Source organism: Epargyreus clarus, unplaced genomic scaffold, assembly GCF_041222505.1.
Source record: "Epargyreus clarus isolate Ecla_fem2 unplaced genomic scaffold, WU_Ecla_fem_2.2 ptg000004l, whole genome shotgun sequence".
NCBI classification, from domain to species: Eukaryota; Metazoa; Arthropoda; class Insecta; order Lepidoptera; family Hesperiidae; genus Epargyreus; species Epargyreus clarus.
The window spans coordinates 15269440-15283625 of record NW_027332212.1 but is presented as its reverse complement, the minus strand read 5'-3'; the positions used below and the strand labels follow the sequence as shown (position 1 = coordinate 15283625).

General features: G+C 38.0%; 1 protein-coding gene across 10 annotated transcripts in view; it reads right to left on the bottom strand.

The window, feature by feature from the left end:
* The window catches only part of HDAC4 (histone deacetylase 4), a 71416-nt gene extending 57406 nt beyond the window's left edge, over positions 1 to 14010 (bottom strand). For 4 of the 10 annotated variants that reach the window (XM_073093558.1, XM_073093571.1, XM_073093565.1 and 1 more), the window contains exons 1-2: positions 13660 to 14009; positions 12797 to 12854 (exon numbers count right to left, since the gene is read on the bottom strand). In XM_073093558.1, coding sequence (XP_072949659.1) covers positions 12797 to 12833 — 37 coding nt within the window. In that variant the 5' untranslated portion in view covers positions 12834 to 12854; positions 13660 to 14009. Of the gene's footprint in view, positions 1 to 3226; positions 3546 to 12796; positions 12855 to 13659 lie in introns of those variants that run through there. The other 6 variants (XM_073093570.1, XM_073093559.1, XM_073093560.1 and 3 more) reach the window with 4 other exon arrangements.
* Positions 14011 to 14186: the final 176 nt, after the last annotated feature.

Sequence of the window (14186 nt, the reverse complement as noted above, 5' to 3'; positions counted from 1 at the left end):
CATCAGATAATTCCAGGCGATGACACGGTGAAGTGGCGCCATGGCGAGACTCCAGGTTACTCACGCGCTGACTGGAGGCCGAACATAAATACGGCCGTCAGATACCGGCGCCTAGCCGCTAGACGCCCAAATAGGTCTACGGTCTCCGTCATTCGAACTAAAACTTGATATTTATTGATGAGGATAGTAGAAAAAAGTTTGAGTATACCAATATCTATGCTATGAAGACAAAGAAACTGATACAATCTCGCTGAGCCTAACAAGATCATTTAACGTCCATTCCGTATCCAATTTTTATGTACCAAAGATAAAAAAAAATACTTTCTTCATACCGGACAATGTCAAATTTTGGTCTTTACTGTTTGTGATTAAATGATTGAATAAACACAATTTAGGAAAGGTTGCTATTAATACTATGGCTTATAAATTGTAGTCAATATTTTGACCTTTAGGTACGACCATCAAACATGCAGAACTTTTACCGGGTCATTGACCCCTAAAATCATAAATAAGCTTAAGTATTTTAATGTTAATTGATTTATTTGTAAATATCGATGAAAGACGGTCCGACAGCATTCATCAACGGCAAGTCAAATCGATAAACGTTGAAATGGAAACGGTGAAGAACATGAGAAATTCGAAACAGCGGCAGATTTTCTATTTTGATTACAAGTGACATCAGTCTTGGTGTGAGTCACTAAACCACTGGGAAATACCGACTTGGAGGCACCAGGTCGACAGTCTGTCACCGCTAGAGAATACGTGCGTCAAACGAGCCTCAAATAAACTTACCGTCATACCTCACACATCGGTGTTGTTAATTCTTGTAGAGGACAAGTGAAGTTTTTCCGGGTTTGTTGCGTTTGCTTTGTCATCTTGGCACAAAATAAGCTTGTAGCGTGGTCAAACAGAGCTCTTATTAAAATACAAAGATTCATTATGTGGGTTTTTACTAAAGATTTTAAAGATTAAAGGTTAATTAAAGGATTAAAGGTAATGAAACAGTAAACATTTTCACAATTTGTACATTATAAACAACTGCAATAGTAAAAACTGTGTCGCAGCCGATTACGCCCCCTCTGACCACGAAGGAAGTTTGTTCCAAAAGCTATACAAAACGGATAATTATAATCTAGATAATTTACTGTAATCAATGGTTTGAGAACTATAGTAAATAATTTTATATTTATAAAGATATGTATGTAGGTGTTTCTTCTCTAAATCAATCTACCGAAGCGTTTGTAGGTAGGTGATGTTGGAGAATTTGGAATGAAATTCATTTTTTTATTTTTAATATTTAAGTAGCAAAGGAGCGTACAGTGCACCTGAAAGCAAGTGGCTACTGCTGCCCATGGACATCTGAAATCAATCCCAGATATCGTTTGATTCCTACTTGAGGACCACAGATGCATAGCAAAGCATCCCTAATCCCTAAGGACGAGATGGAGCGCCTCGTATAAGTATGTCCCCTTTACCTCGGTATTTTAACATATTACATCGTTAATGGGTATACCAACATACAAAAGGAAATAAAAGAGTTCGTAAGTATACTTCCATTCTGTCTCTTTGTTAGTCCGTCATTTGGGCGCCCGATTGCCATTTTCCTTGGAAAGATAGGTATATACTGTGAAATACAAAGTTAAAAATAGGCTACAATAGGCACCACTGGTAATTGCAACTAAACATGAAATTGGACAATAAAATCACAGTACAAATTCGTGACATGAAATCTGTCGTGTTACGGAAACCGTAAATGCCAACTAAAACGTACTTCTTCTTCACGCAGGTCTTCATAGTAGACTAACTCTTCTTATTCTGAGGAGAGACCTGCTTCAGTATATTGTAATTGTATTCAATATATAGTAATCGGAACGATACCATTAGGTACCACAACCATTAGGTACTACGCCCACTTTTAGCATGCAGCATTTCTTGCGTTTACGAGGAAGGGTGTGGGTAAGCTAACTTGCATAATATAACGATCATCTCAGTTTTCAGGAGTGACAACGCATTTGTGGCCGACCTATCAACTTCAGATAAGATTAAAGTCCTACCTGATTAGGTAAACTGACTTTTTTTGACGAGGGTGAAACCTTCAAGGTACCCGACGCCGTGGGAGTAACGACGGATTATGTGACATTTTTACCGCACTAAAACCGGTGACCGTCCTCGGTACTGCGTAGAGGGCTCCGGGATTTCCTGCCTGCTTCTTTGGCTCTACTATACAAAACTTGCAGTGATAGCCTAGTGGTTAAGAAACTCGGCCTCTCGATCTAGAGGTCCGAGGTTCAAATCCCAGGCACCGCTGATTTTTCAATGTAATGTGCGTATTAGGAATTAATTATCACTTGCTTAAAACGGTGAAGGAAAACATCGTGAGAAAACCTGCATACCTGAGAGATTTATATAAAAAAAATCTCAAAGGTATGTGAATTCTACCAATACGCACTTGGCCAGCGAGGTGGACTATGGCCTAATCTCATTCTGAGAGGAGACCCGTGCCCAGCAGTGGGACAATAATGGATTGATGATGATACAAAAAATTTGTTTAGTAGTTCCCCATTAAAATATTATCAACAGAGCTGCGTGCTCTAAGCATGACATAGTTTCTCAGAAATAGATCCAGTTAGAATATGCATAATGAATACATAACTAAATACATAATAACACTTTACTTGTATGAAGATGCGGATGTTTGCGGATGCATTTTACATTGTTTACAATTACATTTCAATTTGTATGCACCGGAGAACATAACATTTCAGATTTGGGATGTAAATAGAGTAATTTTACGTTAAAATACAGTGATATGTAGTTTAATGACAGCCTTGAGTTACTACCTACTTACCCCCTTTCTGTTGATGTCATTGGTGACTTTTGGCGGAGACAGGCAGTTAGGCCATCTTTGGAAGTTAGTTATCGGCTACAATCACTGTTAAACACGATGATTTTGACATGATATCAGTGAAACGCTCATATCTCTATAGCACTAGTAAATTGTAAGTGATCCGGAAAATTCAACATCAGTCGGTTTTTGGATGACCATAATTAAAATTGAACCCTACTGACAAAATTTTAATGAGCGTGTCCATAGTGGAAACTACTTATTGAAAAAAAAACATCTTCCTTTATATACTTTTTGAATCTTAAATAATTTATAATAGTACAAAAACGTAGCACATATCAGAATATATAGTCGGAAACGAGAGCTAGTAGTAAATATTACCTTTTGCTGCCACAGTTGTTGGTTTGACCGACATCTTTCTAAAACACTGCCGCTCGTGCTAACTGTTGTGTCCTATCACATTCACATTAATTTTAACATCAATCTACTGACAAGCTGCTAAGTAACTTTACAAATATTTTAATATAACTACTTGAAATCAAAAGATGTAGAAATAGCACATTTAAAAATCCGACTGCTTAACAAGTGTTATCGTAATGTTTAGCGCGGGAGTAATACGTAGTGCACTCCCGGAGTATCGCATTGGTGCCGCCGCTGGGCATGCTCGAGGGCTGGCAGCGAGGGCACGCGTCACCCGCGACCGCCGGTCTCCTACTGCCGGCCCGGGCGGCGGCGGGCGGCAGCGGCGGGCGGCGGCGAGGGAAGGAAACACAGCCTCCGACCAATAATAATTATGTAAGTACGAGGGTTGTTGCTATTTTTAGAATTAAGGCGCATAAGTAACCGGTTGAAAGCGTTACGGCGTCCGATGGGCTTACATAAATAGCACCGTCCAGCGATGGGAGTGTTGCGGCGTGCTCGCAACGTGTCTATTTGCGGACCACTCGATGCTGTTTTGCTAGTTTCGCAAGAGCCTTAATGCGCCTGCAAGTACTCTTCGATATAGGGACTCAACTTGTTAGCAATGCCATTTCGCAGCCCAGGAATGAAATTTCATAAGCTTTTAACTAAAAGCCTCAATACCCGGTTATACCAGCGATGCCATAAAATAAAGAAAATTCTTCCTCTACGACGAATTGGCAACTCCAAAGCCATAAACAGATATATCCTCCATTTGGCGGCGTAAACGTTGTTGTTTACCTAGTTAACGGTAAGAGAAGACATTCATCATCGTGAAGCAATTCTCTTGCAAGCAAAAGAGTTACTGCTGTAATATATATCTTTAATGTCTTGTTTACCCATTTTGTTGAGCAATGGGGGATTCCTTTTAAAGGAACTTCAGTTCTTGTTGGGTCTTCTTTGGGCCAAAGGAAAACAAAATCGAGACGCTTACCTATAAAGAAACTTGGTCAATTTTCCTGTAGAGCCGTAGGTATAGGTATTATTGTTAGACTTGCAGATTTCTCTATACAATCAATTATAGCAATAACTGGCAATGTGTTTAACGTGACAGGTATTCGCTGCATTGTGGTTATGCCGCCCCCACCCGCCGCGCCCCCGCCTCGCCCACCGGCTCCACTTCACCAAAGTAGTTCACAATCGAGAGCCCTACACCATCGCTATAAATTTATTAGACCGATCTGCATAATACTAAAGGGAGCCGTCAGCCGGGAGCCTATATGTACCTTAAAGTACTAACAGACTAGACTCTACTTACGAGTTAGTTTTAACATCTTCTTTCGTAGAGAAAAATCTTTATACTCTACATAAGAACACAATATCTAACCTAAATGCGGTTTAAGTTAAGTTTTAGTGAACTTATTATCATCCTCGTATTAAGCGTCTTTTAACAATGATATCTCAAAATCTACACACTCACCATTATAAAACTGAACATAATAAACATAACATATGTATATAATTTGCATTACTGTTATAATAGTACATATATAACAGTAATGCAAATTAATGAAACTTCATTACAAATTTACCTATATAAAAGTTAATGTCCATTAGTTTGTGTTTACTTCAAGTACTACAAACATCATATACCTACCACGCCTCACCGTGATGTTATAGAAAACAAACGTAATAAAGTAAAGACAAATAACCGTAGAATCGTAGAAAATGTAAAAACGACGATAGCTATTATGACGAGTGAACTGGGGCGGAGCGGACAGCGTCAACAACTCCAATTCCATTTTCTGGATACCTATCATTCCAAGATTTTTTTTTCCGATATGGTTGAATTTGGCGATATGTCCTTTCGGATCAACTGTGACGTGATTTAGGTGAATACCTACAGTCCTACAGTCCTGTTTATTAGATAGCGGGGATACACAGAGGGGTGTATAATTTGACAATACTCTCTTGTTTAAGAGGCCGTAATTTTATAATACCGAAAATCTTTCAATTTCCTACAATCTACTTTATTCCATCTGCTACTTCTTTGCGTCCCTGTAATAGCCACTTGGTTAACTATTGTCGTTTCTGTCGTCAACGCATTACTGTCCTATTACTGGACACGAATCTCCTCTGCAAAGTTTGCAAAATTCGTAATGCGCGCCTGGCGTTTAATGTTTGAACCTTGGACCTCCGGATTGAGAGGTCAACCTTTAATCACCAGGCTATTAATACTGCTTATATGTCATTCCCAGTTGTTATGACTGGTTAGGGTAGTTGCAGGCACATACAAGGCCAGTCACGTGTCACATCAGTTCAGTTACAGGTCACAATGAATCAGTGTTTCAAAAACCACCGTTAATCATTAGCGGCTTTCGTATTTTACCATGCTATATAAGGGCAAGTGACGTTGCACGGCTTAACACCGTAGCCATTCGAAATTTGGATTTGACGTCCCTACGCCTGGTCATGCCTGTTATTGTCTGCTTTTTGATGAGTAACGAAACCAGAGTTGAAACATACGACATCCATAGAAAGAGTGAGTGGTGGTATTTCCGACTTACACACAGAAAATGTGACTATACGTTTCGGAGGGCGGAATATCATAGTTGTGTGTAGCTTATGTTTTAAACTTCAATTACATCTACATAGGTACATACGAGTACAGTGTCAGCCGCGTGCCACGGCACACAAAATAGTATTCTCCGATATAAGGTGCGTTAATGTAATTATATGATCTACCACAACATGGCCTGTACCTGTCAAAACACCTCATATGATTTCGTTTGCCACAGTCTGTGTCTGATACGATCACTGTCTGTAGGTATAATAACACTATTATAGCCAATAATAATGTGCTTTAAGTCAGCAATAATGAACCAAGTTTTTCTATGTATAAATAATTTATTTCACAAATTATAGCGTTGCTGTGAAAGCCAGCGAGCGTTATTCAATAGCACTACATATAGCTGCAAGTTGCACCGGAAACTTCTTAGAAAGGGGCGAACAGAAAACCGACTTCCACGTGTAACCTAATTGAAGCTCGTAGAAGCTTTCATAAGTTCATGCTATAGTTCACGGAAATGTTGTTTGGTGCAAGTCATAAAAACTAACGACGTTACTGAGTTGCTTCACTTTGGAAGGTCACGGGTTCAGTATACATACGTAATCTTATTTATAACTGACAAAGAACACAATAATTATCAATACCTTAAATACTTACATAGAACTACGAGTAGATTTTGGAGTATTTGCAATATGTTGCCATAATTAAGCTAGTAACAGAGACACCAGTTCCAAAACTGAAACTCTATCTAAACGAAATGATACTTCGAGGACTTCTATGTACAAAAATATAGCTATCATAAAAATATATAACTTACATAAGTACAATGCCAGTACGTACAGGGCCTTGTATTGTATTTCTTAATTTACTTAATGCTACAAAATATAGTAACACTACCAACAAACGCGTAGTAAATTACGGTCATCTTAGACCAGTAGATACTTGTCCCTGTAGTTCCAGGATCAGAATAGGGCTACGGTATCCTCTGCCTGTCGTAAGAGGCGACTAAAAGGGGGCTTTCGGGGTTGCGGACGGCAAGAGTGGGAGCTCTAACCGCCTGGCTAGCGACCCCGGGAAGAACGATGGTATGTGTGACCTCATACCGTCGTACGCTCCACACGGAGTGGCGAGCTTCATAAGCACCTGGACGGAGCCAGACGGGGCCACGCGCCAAGAGGACTCCGATTGCGTTCCTTTGGAGATCCCGGAGTCCTCTACGCAGCGCTGAGGATGGTCACCGGGGGGGTTTTAGTGCGGTAATAGTCCCACATAACCCGTCGTTGCTCCCACGGCGTCGGGTACCTTGCCTGAAGGTTTCCCCCTCGTCAACAAAAAAAAAAAAAAAGACCAGTAGAGACAAATATATACATCTTCTAAACTAAAGCTTGATCTTATCGAGTGTCGTCATATTGTTTTCAAACTATATATAGCTGTTAATTAAATAATAGCCGCTGAGCTACCCGCTCGCACCACACTCGGAAGGTCAAGGTTCAAGCGATTTACGAACACAACCAGTTATCAACGCGGCCGCCAGTTAAAGTTATCGTTAATTTACTTAACTATGGGAGTTTTAACTTAATTATATGAACATAATTGTTTATATAGTGAGAAAATGAGTTACACAGTTATGAGCTTTTGTTAAACTATGGAGTAACTCGTAAATATTTTTGCCACAAAGTAGCAATCGCAATAATCATCCAACTTGTGACTGGATGTGTTAAGATATTTAATAATCGAATGCTTGCTGTGACACTGCAATCATATGAAAATATATGTTGGATATTGATTGTCTTTAAAGATTAAATACTAGTGTAAGAGTAAAGATTAGTGAACTTGGCTACGATGAAGCACGTTGAAAGAGAAATGAAATGGTTGAAGAAAGATAGAGCATATTGAATATTCATACGCATTATCTATTCAAAGTATGAATGTTAAATGTTCTCGGTATTTTAAATTTCGCTGAACCGCCCAGAGTAATACTAAAGAGCCCATTATAATACTATAGAGCTATAATTTGAAACAAACGACCGCTGCAATTGCAACAAGCGCCCGTAACCGCTCCGAACGACAACAATATAACAAAACCACGAGCAAAAACTATCGGCAGTAACAAAGCCTGCAGCGCCGTGGAACCGCCGGCCAGGAGAAATACGCCGCAGCGTTTCCTAGAAGCGGGTCGATGGGGTAGCGCCTGCCACCCGGCCCACCCCGCGGGAGTGCGGCCGAAGTGCGTGGGCGTGTGTTGACAAACTGCGTTGCTGACTCTATTTCTAGCCATAGCCACGCCCATGCCCTACACCAGGCGAGCGGAGGAGCGCCCCCTCCCCCGTCCCTCCCGCTTCCTATGGACGCCCTTGACCTTCCGTATCCAAACAACCGCAGTCACAACAAGCGGAGACATTTCGGTAATTTGTTTCTTCTGTCCGTTTCTGCTGATGGACTTATGGTCAACAGCGGCGGCCCTATATGGATTAGTTTGCATAATGTTCATCGTTATAAGCTTTGTTACTATGTAATAATACAGTGAATAAAGCAGATTCGTATATTCGGTACTTATTCGCTAACCGCTGGGCAGTGGAAAAAAATAATAAAGGACATGGTAGAACCATTATGGTTTGGCCGGGGAGGTACCACCGCCACGCCTATTTCCAACTTAAACAGTTTTTGGTTTCGTTGGAGGGGTGTGGTTGTCGGCTAATTTCAATATCTTCCACAGTCTTTAGAAGTAGCAAGTGGCAAGGTAACATTTTCCTAAATTATTGAAATATTAAACGCTTTAAAATTAAAACGACACTTTTTAAATTATGCTTTTTTGCGTCATATCTACTGTGGAAAAATCACAGACAAGCCAAAATTAAGGAAAATAAAAATGTTTCTATTATGAGAATTAAGTTAACATTCAATTTACCCTATTATCTTGCCGTAAGTTCAGCATGCCCACGCAAAGGAGAACAGGTTTACGGCAATATATTTATAGATCAATGTTTAGAACTAAGTTTTTAAAAAGACACAGTAACAAAATTTGCTAAGATGTATGTAGTTATTAAGAAAACAAACAAGCAATACTTTTCCACGGTCGATATCTACTTCTTATGTTAAGATTACGTAAAATTATGTTACATTATTTTATTAAAAAAACATGCGAAAAAAATTTAACCATGATTCCCTCACCCACAAATGTGTACAAAAAGTACACATTAGTTATATGTGTATGTTACCTTTAGGAGATATGAAATACAGTGGTACAGTGGATTGTGTGCAATATTATTATCGCAAGATACCCCATACACAGCGTGTGTTCGCGGAGCCCGGGGAGGAAATTGAATTTGCCGCCCCCTAAGAGTTATTAGGTATTCTGCTAGAATAAGTCGTTTAAGAACTAGTCAGAGAAAAAAGTAGTCAAGACTACAAACATAAGTAAAACGCCGTCCTATTTGATGATTTGTCGCCCGTAACGTGTCAGCCGGTTGCGAAAACAGTTTCAAAGCTCTTCCTATTTAAATACATAATACGAATAAGTCTGATTGTGCCGTCCCCTGTTGTGCCGCCCGGGAAGGTCTAACCCCAAAACCTCGCTTGTTTCTCTCGTAGAATGTTTATAATTTAAATGTCCTGACATCATTTAAGAGAATAATTGTTATTCTGTTAACCTTTGTTGAAGTCATACTTACATTATTTTTCCCAAACGCTAGAAAATAGCGTTTGGGAAAAATAATGAGAATATTTTTTTGCAGGCATAAAAATCGACACTTTAAAATTGGCTGGTAAGTACCGCAAGTGTTGTGGAAGAAAATGCTACGATGTCATGTGAATTACGATACGATATATTACGTTATATCGTGTAGCATCATTTTTATAAAATGAATCCTTATGATAAGATTCTTGTGTGTACATATTTTCATACGAGCTTTTGCCCGCGGCTTCGCTCGCGTTACGAAGTAATATTATTAACTAAGAAGATTTACAAAAACTTTCATCCCCTATTTTATCCCCTTGGGGGTAGAATTGATCAAAATACTTTTTTAGCGGGTGCCTACGTAATAACATCTACCTGCATGCCATATTTCAGCCCGATCCGTCCAGTGGTTTGGATTGTGCGTTGATAGATCACTATGTCAGTCAGTCACCTTTGAGTTATATATATTTAGATATACACAGATGCTTCTTTAAAGACTTCCCAATATTATTGTTTTTATTAGTTTGAAGCATGGTTTCTTTTTGGTCGAACATCAAATTTTTCATAAAAAATGCAAATTAACACTATATTATAATTATGTATGTATGTTACTATGTCAACTGCTCGACACTCGTCCAATATGTCCTTAATAAATATGCGAGTAATCTGACGAGTAATGGTAATAAATATTTATTTTATTAGTTTCGCGTAGGGGCGTAAGGCAGGAATCATTTCTACACGTGGAGTCATCAAGGTTAACCGGGCGTCGAACTGGCAGAGGGTCCAGTGGGGCCAGGGGGGTAGGGGTGCGGGGGTCGCGGGGCGCGGGCGCACCAGGGCGTAGGGCTGCCGCTATTTATACAGAATCGATAGCCGCCCGCCCGTGGCCTTGGTGCGCATCGATCTCGACGGTGGGAGACGAGCCCCCGACCACTCAAGCCGCTCTATTGTTATTAGATACCTTCTAAGGAGGAATCTAACCACGCTAGTTAACATTGAAAATCACTACACGCCTAAATACATTTTTGTTGAACCTATTCACATTATTAACATGATTGGATTAAAGTGATTAAAACTTTAATTTTTATTTAAACATGCCTTAATTGTAGTCATTAATCGCCCTCCCTGTAAAAATGTTGCTTTTAAATTTAAAATAATGCATTTACTATTTAATAAAATTGAATATAAGTGAGTTTAAAACTCGTGTAACGAAATTTGAGACATCGTATTATCGACGTTATTCCTAAGTCACAGCAATTACTTACTCGGACACTACCTGGTTCTTTTTAAAAGGGAGGTGTATTAAATATAATTATCAAACTTCAACAAAAACAAACTTAGATTATTGTCTAGAAACACCTCAGAGACCACAAAAAGCAATGAAAAAACAGCTCGAAGTTAAATGTTTCGAGTTCATCAAAGAAAAGTGGGTAGTGTATACGGTCCTCGCGGACAAAATCCTTCCCCGGGCAGTTGCCAAGGGCGTAAGGGACCTCCGGAATATTAATAACATTTTGTAAGAATATAGTATTAGGCGAGAATTTATACAATTATAATAACATCCTTATAATCTAAACAATCCACCTCTTTTGCTTAGCGGGGGATACCGCCCATGTCGATCCATGTTAGATAAGTAAATTTCTGGCCACTACGAGCGTATAAATATCATTGAAGTGTCCACCTACTGGTGGAAGGCAACTGCCGCGTGGACGTCTAAAATCAATCCCCGATAAGATTACCTGCGGTCGGGCTCAGCAGATGAGTTGCTAACCCTGAAAACGAAGTTGAAATGCCTCGTATAATTTTCTTCCCCTTAGGGAGTGGCTCTTACCCACAACGAGAACACAAAACCACTTAAGACCATCTCTACGTTGCTTGAAATGTAACATACAAGACCACAGAAAAAAAGTGTCGGGTTGGTGCTTTTGGATTCGAACCACAAACCTTTCCTAAAAGTCTTATGTTAGTGAAACGAAAGGCCAAGGGGTTAAAAATACGAACTCCCAATCGAGGGCCTCGAGGTTCGAATCCCCCGAATCAAGTAAGCACCTCTGACTTTTTCAACTTGTTCGTTCGTTCACAAAAATAATTTTCGCGAAGTAACCCGGACGCTTGTGAATTGTTACAAAAAATATGAATGTAATAGTATTTTAACCACTATATATTTCATAGTGAATACATTCACTGTCACCATTTATTTAATACTATATAAATAATCACAAAAAATTCAAGTGACTAGGATCCGCGTGACTATTTATTAGTGATCAAACAGAATGTACAAGTGTATATCAATTGACTAGATTCATATGATGATATGAGTAATAACGTTATGTGGCGCTTAGAAGTTTTGACGCCAATTTTTTATGGATTGTTTTTGTTCATTAGGTACAGACTACAGATGAGAGTAGTTGAATCAGATAAATAATGGAAGTGGTACTAAGTTTATAATATGAGTATAGATTATATTAAAACATGCCTTGCATATAGGTATGGTCACATTAATAAATGCACATCAATATGATGCAGACAACATTAGAAGTAGCAGACCACCTGATATAAAGTAGCTACTGCCTCCCATGGACATCTGCCATCAACTACAGACAAGACCAGATTTCTGAGATTGGCCACAGGTGTGCCCCTACCCCTAAGGAGTAAGTCGGAATCCATCGGAAAAGTATGTCTCCCTTACCTTTCAAACCCGGACACAATAGTGCTTAACACTGCTATTCATCAACAACCCATTACTGTCCCACTGCTGGACGCGGGTCTCCTCTCATAATGAGAAGGATTAGGCCATAGTCCACCGCGCTGGCCAAGTGCGTGTTGGTAGACTTGACATACATTTGAGAATATTTTTTTTTTTATAAATCTCTCAGGTTTTCTCACAATGTTTTCCTTCACCATTTAGCAAGTGATAATTAATTTCTAATAAACACATAACTTTGAAAAATCAGATAATAATCAGAGAATAGGTGTGTTGATGGTGCTTCCACTGTTGAACCATAGAGGGTTCTAACACATTTAAAAATTGTAGTATCACCCCTGATGCTCAAACTCTTAGCAACAGTTGTTTATGTTTCCTTTATGGTGGTCACTGGTCAGCTATTTTATGATCAGAATGCACAACGATCGTACTAGATTATAGCATAAATTGTGCACAACACAACTGGATCTATTTATCCACAAATCTTTAAAAAAGAGACCAAGTTCTTTTAATATTGTATTTAAGCTTACAATGTCCAAATGATTTTTTTTTATCAATCTGATTCAGTTGTGTAAAAAGTAATTTAGTGTATAATGTACTAACCTGGATGTGAAGATGACTGGGTAGGGTCGTCCGCCATATTCAAGTTACAGCCACTTTTCTGTAACAACATTACAGATTTTTTTATGGATTACCTTACTTAATTATTATTTGCTGTATTGATTAGAGCCTGCAAATGAATTTTGGCCGTCTCCATTATATTCTAATAGGAAGCAAATACGGTGATGAAGATATTTACCTAACCATATATAAATGTAAATAATTAACAATAAACAGATATTTTCTTAGCAACAATCAAGAAAGGGTAACATGTTTTTATAAATACAAAATAATACATAATAATAATCCATTTACCAAATTACAAAATAATTATAAATATTATTAATCGAATGGAATGATTAAATATTGCCCAAGTAATAATACTTGTAATAATATAACATTATGAAAAGTATTTTAAATACATATTCTTTTTATTCGAAAACATAATTTAAAAGTGATTAAAACCATAAATATGTAACACCTGTTACCTTACAGATTTGTTTATAGTAATTGTAGAGTTCAATACAAGTATAGTTACATTTTGAGCATCTAAATATTAGTATATTTATATTGAGAGGCTCACTCTATACCAAATTCAAATAGTTAATCACATGACAGAGAACAATCTGAGTTCACTTTGATTCGTGGACAAAAAGCGTATATAGTAATAAAGCTTGTAAAGCAGGGTAAAGGTCATGTTTTTGTTTTGATGAAAATGCATCTATTAAAAGAAATATTCAATTAGTGGGACAGTGTTATTTCTTGTAAATAAACGCTCCACATAAAATAACGACATTAAATGATGCATTTGTAAATATGATTCCATAGAGCCTTTCCAAAAGTAAACATATAAAAAGACTATTAACCCGTTTCTAGCCAGCTGGACTTCCAGGAACTTGGTAGTAAGTTTTCCACTAACTGCACAGTATTAAACCATATAATTCAACACAAATGACATCGTCATGTTAAATATAATAAAAAAAACCACACAGTACACAACCGATTACAGTAATTTACGAGAAAATTTCTTGGAAAAACAACACGAAATTAATGTTTTGACCAGATTTTTGACGTCTATTATACTATACGTCGGAAAATTATGCCCTGTGAGGACTGTGAATTTATCATACGTTGCAAATGACCTATTTCTCTGTATTTTGATTGGCTAACAAGATTCAAATTAGAAATATCTTTCATAAACACCAATGATAACAGAGATGCAATTTTTTTCCACGCAATAAAAACAAAAATAACATTGTGTTCTCGTTTACATTTATATTATAATGAAGTCGTTGCAAAAAAAAATTAAAATATTAAAATGTGTGTAGATGAGAACAAATAGAAATTAAAGTAAAGTTTTCTTATTTATTTATTATTTAATTCAAAATGGAAT